The sequence below is a fragment of the Onychomys torridus genome, chromosome 8, assembly GCF_903995425.1.
Source record: "Onychomys torridus chromosome 8, mOncTor1.1, whole genome shotgun sequence".
In the NCBI taxonomy this organism is placed as follows: Eukaryota; Metazoa; Chordata; class Mammalia; order Rodentia; family Cricetidae; genus Onychomys; species Onychomys torridus.
This window is the reverse complement of record NC_050450.1, coordinates 82,260,078-82,276,658: the sequence shown is the minus strand read 5'-3', so window position 1 is coordinate 82,276,658 and position 16,581 is coordinate 82,260,078. Positions and strand designations below refer to the sequence as shown.

Here is a 16,581-nt window from a genome sequence, read left to right as displayed (position 1 = left end):
ACTTAATAATAAATAAAATATTTAAAAACGAAAACATATAGATATGCATACACACATACACACACACACACACACACACACACACACACACACACACATACAATTTCTGCCCAACCACTAGGCCAGAGATGAGTAAAACTGAGTAAACTGACTGAATTCCTTGAATTCCTATTCCAATATGAAAGTATACATTAAAGAATTAAAAAACAAAGGGAGTGGGATAGTAGCACATACCTATAATTCCAACATTCTTGAAGCTAAGAATTGGGACCTCAGTATGAGGAGGGTTTAGGTAGGAGTGTCAATGAGTTCAAGGCCATCCAAGACTACGGTGTGAGACCTTGTCTCCAAAACAAAGCCACAAATGAGTGACTGCTTTCTTTTTATTCTTGATTTAAAACAAAACAAAATATAGTCTCATGTAGCCCAGGCTGGCTTAAAACTAGGTTATGTAGGTAAGTTTGGCCTTGAGTTTCTCAAATCCTGCTTCAACTTCCCAGTAGATGGGATGATGGAGGTGAACCACAACACCTAACCCAATATTGCATTAAAAAAAAAAAAAGATTTATTTTTGTTTTGTTTTGTTTTTTAAAAGATTGATTATTCATGTGTATGAAACAGGGGAGGGGCATACCACCTTTATGCGGAGCCTGGGGATAGAATTAAGGTCATCAGGCTTACTACTGAGCTAACCAAAAACAAACAAAAAAAGCGTTTTAAATGCCAATGAGTCACTTTTTCCACAAGTATTAAGACTTTTCTGTCTCCAAATAAAAGCTTTCATCAGGAACCCAAGAAGGAAGGCATCTTTAGAGTAAACTAGAAAGTTGCCATTGTTGGTGGGCCAGACGTGTACAAGCAGAGCTATGGCCTACCTGTTTTGACCGGTGTGTTACTAGGATTTACAGACTTTATAGGGACTTGTGGGAATATTTTTGTTTTATGTATATGAGTGTTTTGCCTTCATGTATGTAAGTGCACTACATGCATCCCTGGTGTCTGAGGCCAGAAGAGGTATCAGATCCCCTGGAACTGGAGTTACAGATGGTTGGAGCTGGTAGGAATTGAACTTGGATCTTCTGGAACAGTAGTGATTGTTCTTAACCTTTGAGGCAACTCTTCAGCCCCTAATACCGCAAATTTTAAAACAAATATTTGTAAACTATTCCTATGTATAGCATAATGTAAGTAGTGTCTGAAAAAACTATACTTCAGAGTCACAGTTTTTCTGTCTATAAAAAAGTCAAAAAACTTTTGGAAGAACTTTTTGGAAGTTTTAGCATAACTTGGCACCAACAGTAAGGGACAAAAGTTTGAATGCACAAAGAGAACTTTAAATGCTTAGGCTTAGCAATTTGACCTTTAGATATTTATCCATTTAACCAACAAACTCTTATTGAGTGCCCACTGAATCCCCAGTTTGGTGGAAGAATAAAAGCAATAGGTTAGTCTGATATGATAGATGAGGTGCTAAGAAACGGCAAAGACACTTGGTTGTGGGAGGATATGAAACCATCATAATCCACAGTTGGGTGTTCCTAAAAGGCAATCCAGAACTGCATCCTGAACAACAAATAGAATCAATCATTTGATAGGTAAAATTGAGGAGGCAAGATAACTTAACTGCTAAGCCTGACAACTTGAATTCAATCCCAGTAGAAGGAGAGAGCATATTCCCATAATACACACATGCCACATACACACTGGTAACATGTGCATGCCCCTCTCAACAAGCACGATATATAAATATAATTAAAAAAAATTAAAATTAGCCAGGCATTGGTGGCGCATGCCTTTAATCCCAGCACTCGGGAGGCAGAGACAGGAGGATCTCTGTGAGTTTGAGGCCATCCTTGTCTACAGAGCAAGATCCAGGAAAGGCGCAACGCTACACAGAAAAACCTTGTCTCAAAAAAAAAAAAAAAAAAAGAAAAAAAATTAAAATTAGAGTGCCAGGGGGGAAAACAGCTTTTATGAAGGACAGAAGAGAATACAAAATATTTAGTGTGGCTCAAAATGGACAGATTAAATTCATAAGATAGGGACATCTTCATTCAAAACCTTCTATTTAGGAACTTAAATAATTTTAAGAAATTTAGCTAAAGCCACTAAGAGTTTTTAAGTATGGATATTATCTGATCAGATTTCCTTGGTTTTCTCCTTTTAGTGCTGCAAATGAATCCAGGGTATGGCACATGACAGGCAAATGCTCTACCTCCAAACCACACCAGTCCCAGACTTCCATTTTGGGGAAATGGGAGCTTTATATGTTGCCAATACTGGAAACAAAAATCAGTCCTTTATTCAGAAATGCTCAGCACTTCCTTTGTGCCAGTTATGGATAATGGTGGACAATACAAAGTTTCTGCTCTGACGGAGGTAACATGCAGAGAAAGAGGTTGATAGCCTGTACCACACTGTAGAAATGGACTTGGAAAAAAAGTGAGACCCAAAACACTACAACAAAGGAAAGTCAAGCTGTCCACACTTGTAATCTCAGCTTTCTGGAAGACTAAAGCAGGTACATGAGCTCAGGAATTTAAGACTGGCTTAGGCAACCTGCCACCCTTCTCCGCCCCCAAAAGAAATAGGAAAATAGAACAGTGAAAGAAAGTAGAAATGCCTGGAAAGTGAAGGCAGGAGGATCAGGAGTTCCAAGTCTGGGGGCTACATGAGACCTTGTCAAAAAAAAGAAAAAAAAAAAAAAAGATAGTAATACATATAAGTGTATAAGGTCAGGTAAGATGGTGAGATGGTGGTATCCTCCACAAAGACAGAGAACAAAGGAAAAGCATACGTTGGGGAGTTAAGTTCATTTTTAAAGATGATGGAAAACATTCAATAGGCAATGTGACTGGATCTACAACTCCAGAGAGAAGAGAATGACTATATTCCTACCAAGGACATATCCATTTTGGAATAATGAACAATGGTAATTAAATCCATGGGAATACAGAGTATCAACTAGGGATATGCATAATGAAAATAAAAAGACCTGTGAAAGAATGTCTAGGAAAGCAAACACTAACATGAATACAGGAAATTCACAGTGGTCAGATACTAGAGGGGGAAAAAAGAGATTTTCAAGTTGCACAGCCTGAATATAAGACCTCGTTTGATTCTCAGCTCTGCAAAATGTCTCTTATTGGAAAGAGTTGCCAAAACAGCTAAACTTGGCTGGAAAGCCAAGTTATAAATAAGGCCAAAAATAAAATAAATTCATTTATGAAAAAGTAATATACTTTTCAAAGTTTTCTAGACTCTTGAAGAGAAATTCTAAAATGTCAAAAGTTTCAGACCTAAAAATTTATTCTAGTTGCCTCCATCAACTTAACCTATTTATAAGCTTATTCTGTCTAACCTGCCTGCTTCTTTCTTCTATCATCCTGTTTATTTCCTGAATAGCATCTACAATAATCTGCACTGTAGTGTTTTTATTTACTTTCTCTCCTTTTCTGAGGTGAAGGGTGGGCTCTAACTACACAGCTCATATCTCACAGCCTGGAACCTGTAAGCCTTTAGCCTGGAACCTGTAGCTACCATGCTAGTTAAAATCCCTCTCCCTCTCTCCCTCCTTATTCCCTTGCTCCTCTCTTTGCCATAGTAGGAATCAAACCCAGGGCCCAGCCCTGTGCATGTTAATCAAACACTCTATCATTACTGCGCACAAAGAAAAGCACAAGTTAGTCCCTCCCCACCTCTTTATTTAGACAAGGTCTCACCAGGTAGACTCAGCTGTCTTGAAACTCACAATGTAGACCACCAATCTGGCCTTGAATTCAGACATCTGCCTTCCTCTGCCTCTCAAGTACTGAGATTAAGAGCATGTGCCACCACACCTACCTTTGGTCTTTTGTTGCCCAGGCTGACTTTCAACCCATTATGGAGCTGAAGAGGACCTTGAACTCCTAACCTGATCCTCTTGCATCTACTTCCACAAGTTAGGGTACTAGAATACACCACCATGACCAGCTATACTCTTAACTTCAAATTAATTTTGTTATATAAATGTCAAATTTAAATTTCTTTTTTCTTTTTCCAAGACAGAGTCTTATACGTAGCTCTAGGTGTCCTTGAACTCACTATGTAGACCAGGCTACCTCGAACTCACAATAGAGATCTGACTACCTCTGCATCCAGAGTGCTTGGGTTAAAGACATATACCACTATAGCTGGACAAATTTAAACTTCTTATAGAAGTAGCTAAATTACAACCATTTCCTCTTTTCCTTGTGGTTATACTAATGTAGTATAAAATATTAATAACTTGGACTGATGAGCCAATCCACAGGTAAAGGTGCTTGCCTACTAAATCTGGGGACCTGAGTTCAATTCTTAGAATCCACAAAAAAGTACAGAGAACCAACATCACAAAGTTGTCCTCTGATGTACACACACACACACACACACACACACATACACCACCCATCATGCACTCACATAGAATAATTTTAAAACATTTTAAAATATATTAACTTATTTATCTCTTTAACTGACATATACCATGTTCATAAATTAATGCAAAGGCAGGCACGGTTAACACACATCTGTAATGCTAACAATTGGGAGGTGGAAGCAAGAGATCCTGAGTCCAAGGCCAGCCACTACAACTTAGCAAGTTTGAGGCTAGTCTGAGCTACATAAAACACTGTCTCAAAAACACTCAACAAAAATTTAATTCAAGCCAAGTGTGGTAATGCACTGCTTATATTTCAGAACTTTCAAGGTAGAGGAAGAAAATCCCAAGTTTGAGACCAGACTGGGACACAAAGTAAAAACTTACCTCAAAATTTTTAAGTTAATTCAAATGAAACTTTGGTGACACTAGAAATATTCTCAAACCTAAATATGTTGTCGTACCAAGAAAAGTGTCAGAATGTATATTTACTTTGAAGAAATATGTGAGCCAAGAAAGCTCAACAGGGAAAGAAAGGCACTTGCCATGCAAACCTGGCAGCCTGAGTTTGATCCCTGGAACCCACCTAAAGGTGGAAGGAGGGAAACAGCTCCACAAAATTGTCCTTTAACCTACACACAAAAAACACAACTAGCAAATGTGTATATATACATCAATACCTTGACATTCACATGTATAGGTTGAATACAACTACTGAATCTTGAAAATAAGTATATAGATATTCAGTGAGTGGATTTTTTTTTGGGGGGGGGCGGGTTTTGAGACAGGGTTTCTCTGTGTAGTTTTGCACCTTTCCTGGAAGGCACTTGATAGCACAGGCTGGCCTTGAACTCACAGAGATCAGCCTGGCTCAGCCTCCCAAGTGCTGGGATTAAAGGCGTGCACCACCACCGCTAACATGGCTAAGCTGTTAAAGAACACATGCTCTTGCTCTCCCAACTTTAGTTCCCAGCCACCCACATCAAGAGCTCATATGCACCTGTTAACTTCAGCTCCAGGGCACCTGCACTCTCATGCACATTACCACATATGACACACATATACCCAATTAAAAATGACATCTTAAAGAAAATAAAAAGTAGGGGCTGGAGAGATGGCTCAATGGATTAAGAGTACTTGGTGCTCTAACAGAAGACTCAAGTTTGGTTAGCACCTATCATCCACAATTCTGACACTAGGGGATCCAACACACTCCTCTGCCATCTTTGAGCATCAAGCATCTAAGTGGTGCAAAATACTACATGCAAACAAGCAAAGACATTTCAAAGAAGATCTTTTTAAAAAGTTTACTGACCTTGACTTTTAAAAATATTCAATCTAGCTGGACAGTGGTGGCACATGCCTTTAATTCCAGCACTTAGAAGGCAGAGGCAGGTGGATTTCCGTGAGTTCGAGGCTAGCCTGGTCTTACAAATGTTACACATAGAAACCCTGCCTCAAAAACCCAAAACAAACAAAAAACAAACTCAATCTAGCCAAGAGTAGTTGCACACAGCTTTATTTCCAGCACTCAGAAGAGGTTGTCGATCTCTTTGAGTTCAAGGCCAGCCTGGTCTACATAGTAAGTTCCAGGACAGCCAGAGCTACATAGTGAAACCCTGTCTTGAACCAACAACAAACTACTCAGTCTAGGAGGCTGGTGAGATGGTCCTGATATTAAGAGCACTTACTGCCTTAATGAGGACCCATAATGTTTGCTTCCCAGCAGCCACCACATGATGTCTCACAACCACCCACAATTCTAGTTCCAGGGGATCCAATGCCCCTCCTTCTGGCCTACTTGGTCTCCTGCATACACTTGGTTCACATAAACTCATTTATGTACACACAAACACACACACACACACACACACACACACACACACACACACACAATAAGTAAAGCTAGTAGCTGGTGTCATAGTACACACCCCATAGTCATCATCACAATCATACTTAGGAGGTTCAGGCAGGAGAAATCACTGTTAAGTTTGAGGCTGGTCTGCTGTAGAATAATCCTTCTATACACTGGGAAGAAGTGTTGCTCTCATTGTTAATAAAATGCTGATTGGCTGATAGCTAGGCAGGATTTCCAGGGAAGAAAGAATGCTGGGAAGAAGGATGGCAGAGATGGAGGAGATGCCATGAAATGCAGATCGAGCAGGATGGGAAGTATTTACACAAGGTAAACAAGCCAGGGGCAGCACATAGATTAGTAGAAATGGGTTAATTAAGTTATAAGAGCTAGCTAAAAACAATCCTAAGCTACTAGCTGAGCATTTATAATATTAAGTCTGTGTGATTATTTGGGAGTGGCTGCTGGGACACAGAAAAGTCCACCTACAAATGGCACCCAAATGTCCAGAACCTACATCCACCTAAGACTTGAGAAAGCTTAAAAAAGGTTCTAATCACACAAAAACTGAGCCAAGCATGGCTTCCTAGTCTCGCGTCTCTCATGCCAGTCAGGTACTGAGACATGCCTCCTGGCAGCTGCCAGTACCCCATGAGCTGAGCCACATAGCAGGTTCTCGAAGTCTCTCACACAGGCTGAAGAACAGAGAGGTGTCTCCCAGCTACTGCCTGAGGGCTTGAGCTACAAGCACAAACTCTGCCAGCATACTGTATAGTGAGTTTGGGGTTGTACTCATGCAGACAGAAAAGGTTACAGATGCTCAGCAAAGACAAATCCAGAAGGGAGTAAAAAAAACCTCTAAACAGGTTACAGAGTGTTTTAAAATGTACAAAGTAATGGGAGAGAAAAGAAAAAGGTTATAGACAATCATAAAATGTATACACTTATAGTTTTAAAATAATACAGTCTTTAACAAAGGGAGTAAAGTAATATAAAAAAAAGTCATGTAAAGATGAGAAATACACAGAGTCTGGATCCTGTATGTTATTGTGTTGTCTTTAAAATTGTTTCACTACTAATGAATAAGCAACAACTGCTAAGAAACACTGGATTATGGAAACCACTAGATTAAACCAACCTATACATTTTAAAAATATCTTGATTTCAAAATGGAAGTCAAAATGTTGCTTTGGGAGAGAGCTTATACTTTTATTTCCACAGGAAATTAAGAGGCTGTGGATTTATTCCAGGTTAATGATGATCAGGTATGATCGAGGAAGACCTCCTGAACATCCTGACCACAAGCATGAAGAAATAAACCTAAAAAACTACAAAACATGTAACATATATTTTACCTGCTCAAACATAGAACAAAAAATTCATCTTTGGCTAACTTGTATACAACATACAGTCTATATTGTACTAATAGAGATATGTACGTTATCTTTTTTCTTTTTTTTTTTTTTTCTCGAGACAGGGTTTCTCTGTGTAGTTTTGGTACCTGTCCTGGAATTCACTCTGTAGCCCAGACTGGTCTCTAACTCACAAAGACCCGCCTGGCTCTGCCTCTGAAGTGCTGGGACTAAAGGCGTGCGTCACCACCGCCAACCGGCATATGTTATCTTTTAAAAGTTTATGTATTTTCGGAGCAAGGGAACCAGACACCAATAAAAACAAATGGCCCAAGTGATCCAGCATCTCAAAATGCCTCTGGTACAGTTCTCAGCATCTGTAACCTTTTTGTCTGCATGAGCACAACCCCAAACTCACTATACAGTATGCTGGCAGAGTTTGTGCTTGTTCTCAGCAGAACAGCTTCAAAGCTGCTGGCTGAAATGTCCAGCTTCACAAACTAATCCAGCCAAGACTTAACCATTATCCTGAATTTTCTCAGGGTCCCCAAAGATGCCAACAACCCCAAACAACAGGAAGTAGTCTAGAGAATAATGTCCACATCCCCAAAAGATGAGTTATAGATGTTTATTATCATTGGGGGGGGGGGGGTTACAAATTGTTATTGGTCATGGTAAAAAATAAATAAAGGCTAAACAAAAGAGTTAAATTCAAAGATCTCTTTCTAAAGGAAAAAAAGAGAGATATGATATAGAAATGATAAGGGGAAAGATTAGTGAATCCACTTTAATCCAAAAAACCTATTAATCTCAAAATAGTTTACATTAGTCTGGATTTGGGTTTACCGATACAAATTTAAAGTTATTTTTATACTATATGTATGTTTCTACTCTTGTTTGAGGTATTGTACATATACAGTTCATACCTATGCATCTTGTTTAATTATGCAATATAAAGTTTTAATCCTTGAAAACTATTTAGGATAATAAAGAAACACAGGTTAATAGTCACTCATAACTATCAAATTTACAGTCATGTTAGTTATGTTTTCTAGGTCATACAGAAATATATTTTAGATAGATAGGTGATCTTCAAACACTTGAAAGACCTATAGAATATGGCATTTAAAACATTTTAATAACATAAGACTTTTCTTGACAGTGAGACACATCTGCTCCTGGTAAGACCAATGTACTTCAGAGAAGATGATGGGCATTGAAGAACCTCCGTATGGAGCTTGCTTTCTTTATGGCAAAAGCTGGCCATTTGAGCAAAAAACTGCCCTTGCCTCAATTGCTGACAGTATACTGTGCAAACTGGACTAGCAGGACACACACAAAAAAAGCGATTGCCAAACTTTACCAAGACAAAATTCCCTGCTTCTCAGGAAAGTCTGGCTGATATGCTAGGCCTGTAGGCCAAAGATGGATGCCCAAATGTTACAGAAGAACTTTGGGTGACTATCCAGGAAACCAGATGTCTCTGTTGTTAGGTAACATTACATCCTTCTGGGATCTTTGATGGAGTTGAAGACTAGATAGTCATAGTTTTCCTTCGTTATGATAAAAGGTAAATTAGATATAAAACTTTAGCCTCACAAAGATATGATAAATAACATTTTCTAATGTTGCCAAATACAAATGGACTGGATATTAAAACTATAATTCTTACTTAACTGTTTTTGTTGTATATAATTTTACTATGTTAAAGTTAAAATCTTCCCTTTAATTAGACAAAAAAAAAAAAAAAAAGGGAAATACTTGGAACAATCTTGTACAGTGTAAATATGTGTGGCTCTCACTGTTAATAAAAAGCTGACTGGCCGATGGCTAGGCAGGATTTTCGGAGCAGAGAGAATGCTGGAAAGGAGGATACAGTCAGAGGAGTCGCCAGCCAGACACAGAGAGGAAACAGGAAGTGCAAGATGAAACAGATGTAACAACATGTGGCAAAGTGTAGATTAATATAAATGGGTTAATTTAAGTTGTAAGAGCTAGTAGACCAAGCATTTATAATTAATAATAAGTCTCTGAAGGATTATTTGGGAGTGGGCTGGCGGGACAGAGCTGACCAGAGGTCCTGACAAAAAACTCCCCTACAAATGGTCTGGGATATATATAATCCTAATAAAGAAGGCCAGTGAAATGGGTAAAAAATGCTTGCTGCATAGGGCGGTGGTGACACACACCTTTAATCCCAAGTAGAGTCTGGTGGATCTACGTAGGTTCAAGGCCAGCTTGGTATACAAAGCAAGTTCCAAGACAGTCAGGACTGTTACACAGAAAAACCCTGTCTCTAAAAACAAAACAAAACAACAAAAAAGCTTGCTACCATACCCAATGACCCTAGTTTGATCCCCAGAACCCTCAGAACCCACTGGGTAGAGCCAAGTCCCAAAAGCTATCCTTTTCAACTCCACTTGAGCTCTGTGGCATGTACCCTCTCCACCACACAAGGAAAATTGTTTTAAAAAGAAGGCTATAAAGAAAGATGACTCAGCAGTTAAAAGTGCTTGCTGCACAATCATAAGAAGCCAAGTTCAAATCTCAGCATGCACCCACGTAACAAGCAGGTCTGTACCATATTCCCCAAGACCAATAAGGTAGAATGAAAGAACTGACCTCTTTAAGTTCTCTCACCTCTGCACATGAGCCTTGGCAAACATCCACCCACCCTCAAGCATGCTCAAGTAAATAAAGTAAGTTTTAGAGATGAGACAGTCATGGTAGCACACAACTACAATCCCAGCACCCAGAAAGCTAAGACATAATTGTTTTCAGGAATTTGAGGTCAGTAAATTCTAGACCAGCCTTGGAAATAGACCAATCTTAAACCAGGCGGTGGTGGCGCACACCTTTAATCCTAGCACTGGGGAGGCAAAGGCAGGCGGATCTCTGTGAATTTGAGGCCAGCCTGGGCTGCAGAGTGAGATCCAAGAAAGGTGCAAAGCTATACAGGGAAACCTATCTTGAAAAACCAAAAAGAAAAAAAAAAAAGAAAGAAAGAAAGAAAGAAAGAAAAGAAAAAGAAATAGAACAATCTTCTTTTTAAAAAAGGGGGGGTAACAAACAAATGGACTCACGAGGATTACACAGCATTTTAGTACATAACAGACAAGAAAGTCTTGTGAAAAGTGAAATTTAAACTGAGCATATAGTTGACAGAAACTAGCTAGGAATGGCAGTGCAAGCCTATAACCTCAAGACTTGGAAGGCTGAGGCAAGAGGATTTCAAGTTCAAGGCTAATGTGGGTACAGAGCAAGATTATGTAGAAAGAAAGCACAGGCCAGGACAAAAGGAAGAGAACAGGGAAGGGAAGGAGGAAAGGGAAGAGGGGAGGAGCTGGCCAGATCAAGCTCTGAGGGAAGACGTTGTATGGCAAGGGAACTACATGAACAAAAGCATCTGCTGTGCCAGGGTTCAAGGACAGCTGTGTGACAGGGAACCCAATGGGAAGAGTGGCAGGTGAAAGGATCTATTAGCATTTGAAACTGGCCCAAATAGATCTAAACTCTGCCTTTATGTATTTTGTTTGCTGTAATTTGGTGCCGGTGGTAACTTCCTGCAGTGCTGGGGACTGAACCCAGGGCGAATAGGCAGATAATTTACCACTGAGCTATATTCCAGTTCCTAAGACAGTTCTAAAAGGAGTCACTAAAACAACAAACAAACTACACACACATCAAATAAAAGCAAGAAAAGTGGAGTATATTCAAATTAAATACAACCATCATAATAGAGATTACATTTCTGCCTCCTTCCTGGCAATTTCTGCATGCAAGATATTACAGCACCTCACAGACTCCTTAACATCCTCATCATTTCCATACCTCCCTAAATTTCCACAACGGTGCCCAGAATTTACTTTACACTCTAGAGATGCACAATCACCATGCTTTCAAATTACTTTGGCTGTAAATACCCTCCGTGGAGCACTTCTGCTATAAGAGCATGCTCTTAACCTCTGGGTTAAAGGCACTGAGCGTTCAGGGAGAGAATTAAACTGAATCCACTCTGTACACTGGCCTGGAAGAGTGAACTTCTAGGTGTAGGCAAAACAGCTTATCATCTTACATGAGTGCTGGTGATAAAGTGTTTGTGGTTTGGGAAGTGGTTCATCTAGCAGTTCATCAATGTTCTCAATTCTCAGGTCAGGAGTCTATCCAAAGATTTCATTATGAGGATTTGAAGATGTAACTAATGAGCAGCCTATTTTTAAGGTCATTTACTTAAGAAATAAATACAAAACAGAGCCTAGTACTTTTCTGATTCTGCAACCTGTGGCAGATGGTTTTCTTGGAATGTGTGACCCTGGCATTTCATCCCTGTTTACATGGATTGACAAGAGTTTAAGGCTGGTAGGAGCATTCCTTTTTACCAGAGGTGATAGGTCACATTGGGCCTGCTCCTGACCTCTTCGTATATATGGCCCACTCTCCTCCAATTGCATCCACACCATGGCAAAGGCCTGTATCCGCACCAACAAGTGGCAAGCCTCTTCAAAGGCCTTGATCTGTTTTATAAACGGTAGCAAGAAGCTGACAGAATCTGTGATCTCATCTGTTTTTTCAGCCCTTCCCTCCATGTATATTTGGACACACTCCTGAAATAAAGTCAATTTTGTTTGGCAAATTCAATGACATTCCTTTGAGACAGGTGGACTGCAAAATCTCGAGTAGAGAGCAGGACTATAATTGGGATTTTTTTAAAAAAACAATCATTTACCTGAATGGAGAGGTACATACAACAAAAATTTTTAAATGATGCTGGCTATTTAATGCTAGGAAACGAGCTGCCAAACAAATCTCATATACTCCTACCGTGTCATGAATTTTTGAAAAACAACGCGTGGTTCCTTCGATAATTAGTCTCCTTCAATCACCATGTATTTATCTAGGTGTACTAGATGTCTTGGAAGCAAAAACAAGGAGGCATTTTGACTGCCAAAGAAAAGTTCCTCAGAAACAATGCCAAGGCACTCAGCCTGAAGGCTAAAATCCTTAACTCGCTCAAAAAGCCAGAGGATCATTTACACAGCCGGTGTTCCAAAAGGCTCATGCATGCAGGTCAGAGTACAAAGGTCACTGCTCAGGTGTTCGAGCTAAGAGCCAGCCAAGTGCACTAGTACACTGCAGTATGCAAAGCAAACGCAGACAGGAAAAGTGTTGCAACACTCACCCACACCTCCTCAACCCCGCCCCCCAGTCGTCTTTATAAATAGAGGAGTCTGTTGGGGAACTGTCCAAGGTTACCACCTGATACGAAGGGAATGCCTCGGTAAGGAACATTCATAAAGTAAATGAGTCCACTTTATGTACTTACAGGGCACTGCTATTCGACATCTAAGTGGTGACAAAGTGTTAAACAAGGTACATCAGGCATAAAAATAAGACTTCCTTCTCGGGAGGATTTAAATGTCAAGAAGAAAACTGACCGAAAGAGGGAGATCTCTAACTTCCCAAAGCAGCAGCAGCAGCAGCAGCAGCCCCCTGGAAAGGCACCGAAGCCAGCGGAACTCACACGCAGGACAGTACTGCCCCCCTCCCCAAGGCTAAAAGTTTGAACCGGCACCCGACTACCCTCGGTGGTCGGAAACTTCCCCAAACAAGAAGCAACCAGACACCCTCAAGTCTCCGCCCTCGGGTAGCCCCAGGTGCCCTCATGCCCGGGTGTCGCTTCCTCCCCGGGCCCTCCCTCCCACTTCACCCCTCTCCCGGACACTCGCTGGCCTGCCTAGGCTTCCAGTGGCGGCCGGGGTCCCGGAGTCCCGAGAGGCTGTGGAGCACCTCCCGGGGCCCCGGCCTCAGGCCTGCCCTTCAGGAGGCCACCCGGGCGCGCCCAGCGTCCGCAGGCGGGCGGCGGGCCGCGACCCCCGCCCCCGCCGCCGCCGCCGTGGGCCCTCACCTCCTCGGCGTGCTTGCGCAGCGCCTTCTCCCGCTCGTACTGGGTGATGAGCTGCTCGTTGTCGTCCCGCAGCAGCTCCAGCTCCACCTGGTGCTCCTGGTCCTGCGCGAACACCGAGTCCAGGTTCTCCAGCACGGCCACCACCAGTGGCATCAGCTCCTTGACCACCTCCTCGTCGTAGCGCCCGATGAGCCGCTCGAACTCGCGGTAGATGGAGCCGGCCAGGCCGGACACTCGCTCTGACATCACGGCCCCGGAGCCGCCGGGCTCCTCCTGGTACACCACACCGTCCTCCAGCTCCATGGTGGCGGGCGGGCGGGCGGCCCCGGGCGTCGCCGGCTGAGGGGCGGCACGGGCCCGCACGGGACGGGCACGGCGGAGGCTGGAGCTGGGGCTGGGCCCCGCGGGCTGGGGGCCGGGGCCCGGGCCGAGGAGGGGAGGGGTGGGGTAAGCGCTCTCACCCCAACCGCCGCTGCACCAACTGCCGGGGCGGCCCGGCCGCGCGCGCTACGCGTCACCCGTGGGGCGGGGCCGGCGCCGCGTCGCCCCGGTGGGCGGGGCCCTCGCGGGAGGCCAGGCGCGGCCGGGGGCGGGGCCTTGCAGCTGCGTGCGCCGGCTGTGACGCCAACACTCAGCGCCGCGCGCGGGCTGAGAGGCGAGAGGCGGAGGAAGTGACAGCCGCGGGCTGCGTTCGCTGGGCGCTCCCGGAGGGAAGGGAGGGGCTCCGGAGGGTGACAACTCTTCCCGCGACGAGATTGCGAGCGTCTTCTTCGCCTTTCGACAGCTCACACGGCGCCTTCGTGGTGCGCCAGACGTTTGGCCCCTGTCTCCCAGACAAAGAAACTAGGCCCAGGGGAGTTGCGGGTTAGTCAAGGTCACGCAGCGAGAGCAGGAAAGAGAGCAAGTGCGTGCCACTTCTAGCATTTTTCCAAACCCTGGGTGTCTCTGCTCCCCACCCACGAAAGGCATTTCTAGGTTGCAGCCACCCCACCCCCTCTCAGATCTTGAAAGGGAGGCGGAGCTGGTAAGTGAGAGGGGATGAGAAGAAGCTGCGGAGGATATGGGGTGGAGTCAGTGGTGGGAATAAGTCCCGTGATACATGAGGTCACCCCGCTTGGGAGTGCGTCACTTGTGGGGAATGCCACAACACCCAAGCCCTGGGCAGGCTGAGTCAAAGATCATTTCCCTGTATTTTCATCTCCTATCCTCAAGTTGGCCGGAAGACACTCCTAAAAGCCCCTTCTCTTTGCCATAGGTGACTCAGAAGTACAACGGCTCCGACTCATCTAAAAATAAGGGAGGATTTAAATAGACAAGTTATTTGGGAGAAAGTCGGCCAGCTCCTGGGGTCCTAAAAACCCTCGATTTAGTGTTTAGAGGATCCAGATCGTCCCCAAAGTCTCCTACTATTTTTTTCTTTCTTTTTTGGGTTTTTTTTTTTTTTTTTTTTTTTTTTTTTTTTTTTTGGTTTTTTGAGAAAGGGTTTCTCTGTAGCTTTGGAGCCTGTCCTGGACTAGCCCTTAGACCAGGCTGGCCTCGAACTCACAGAGATCCACCTGCCTCTGCCTCCCGAGTGCAAGAATTACAGGCGTGCACCACCACCGCCCAGCAGTCTCCTACTTTTTTGATCTTCCTGAAAACCAACAAAAACACTATGGAGGTTGAGCCAGTACCAATCTATAAACTCAAAAAGGAAAAGATGAAAACTGTTATCAGGACTAATTTTGTGTCTGTTTTGCCAATTTCCCTCACCCCCACACCACTACTCCTTAAGTTTGAGGTCTCCCTTTGTCACTCTTACCCCATGTATATGTCTGGGTTATAGGAATACAGGCCAGCTAGTTGAGTATGAGCCCAAAATAGCCTATCGCTTTTTTAAAAGACTTCTTTTATGTGAACGAATGTTTTGCCTGAGTGCATGTCTGGATACTACAAGTGTGCAGTGCCAGTAGACAGTATCCCATCAGCTGGAACTGGAGTTTTAGCTGTTTGTGAGCCCCCACATGTGTACTAGGAATCAAACCCTGGTCTGGAAGAGCAGCCATTTTAAGAGTTATTTATTTATTATTATGTATACAGTATTCTGCCAGCATATATGCCTACAGGCCAGAAGAGGACACCAGATCCCATTACAGATGGTTGTGAGCCACCATGTGGTTGCTGGGAATTGAACTCAGGACCCCTGAAAGAGCAGCCAGTGCTCTTAACCCCTGAGCCATCTCTCCAGCCCGCCTATCACTTCTTAATTTCACTTTGAAAACGTTGGCTTTTTTCCTTTCTGTTGCGTTGGAAGTCCTGCTGTGAATATTCTCTCTCCCCTCCCTGCCCCTTCATGAGTGCTGTCACTTCGTCTCCAAAGGCACCTCTGTCTTCCTGTAGTCAGAGGATCTGCAGGACTTGGAGGGAGACTTTATTTTGTCTTTCTACAATATTATTGTACACTTAAGAACATTTATAGGGAGAAATGTCTTTTTTTTTTTTTTTTTTTTTTTAGGTTTTTCAAGACAGAGTTTCTCTGTGTAGCTTTGCGCCTTTCCTGGAACCCATGCTCCCACGCTGTAGACCATACTGGCTTCGAACTCACAGAGATCCACCTGCCTCTGGAAATGTCTTTGGTTTTGCTTTTTGAGACAGGGTTTCTCTGTGTAGCTCTGACTGTCCCGAAATGGGCTTTGTAGACCAGGCTGGCCTCAAACTCAGATATCTGCCTGCTTCTGCCTCCCAAGTATTTAGACTAAAAATGTGTGCTACAGGTTTACAGCACAATGGGAGAACCCCGAGGACAGTTCTCTTCTGATTTTTTTTTTTTTTTAAGCTGAGGATTGAACCCAGGGCCTTGCACTTCGCTCTACCACTGAGCTAAATCCCCAACCCCTGAGTGTGTGTGTGTGTGTGTGTGTGTGTGTGTGTGTGTGTTTGGGGGGGGTGCTATGGACACACAAATGGAGGTCAGAGTAAGTTATTCCCTTCCACCATGTAAATCCCTGACATCCAAATCAGATCATCATTTTAAGGCAGAGAAATCATAAGCTCCAGGCCTAGCTGGACCACAGGGCAAAACCTTGCTTCAAAA

At 43.1% G+C, this 16,581-nt stretch overlaps 1 protein-coding gene across 10 annotated transcripts in view; it reads right to left on the bottom strand.

Moving 5' to 3' along the window:
• Positions 1–14,025, bottom strand: part of Spag9 (sperm associated antigen 9) — a 130,721-nt gene extending 116,696 nt beyond the window's left edge. For 8 of the 10 annotated variants that reach the window (XM_036197733.1, XM_036197729.1, XM_036197730.1 and 5 more), the window contains exon 1: positions 13,509–14,024. In XM_036197733.1, the coding sequence (XP_036053626.1) occupies positions 13,509–13,811 (303 nt within the window). In that variant the 5' untranslated portion in view covers positions 13,812–14,024. Of the gene's footprint in view, positions 1–13,508 lie in introns of all 10 variants that reach the window. The other 2 variants (XM_036197728.1, XM_036197735.1) reach the window with 1 other exon arrangement.
• Positions 14,026–16,581: the final 2,556 nt, after the last annotated feature.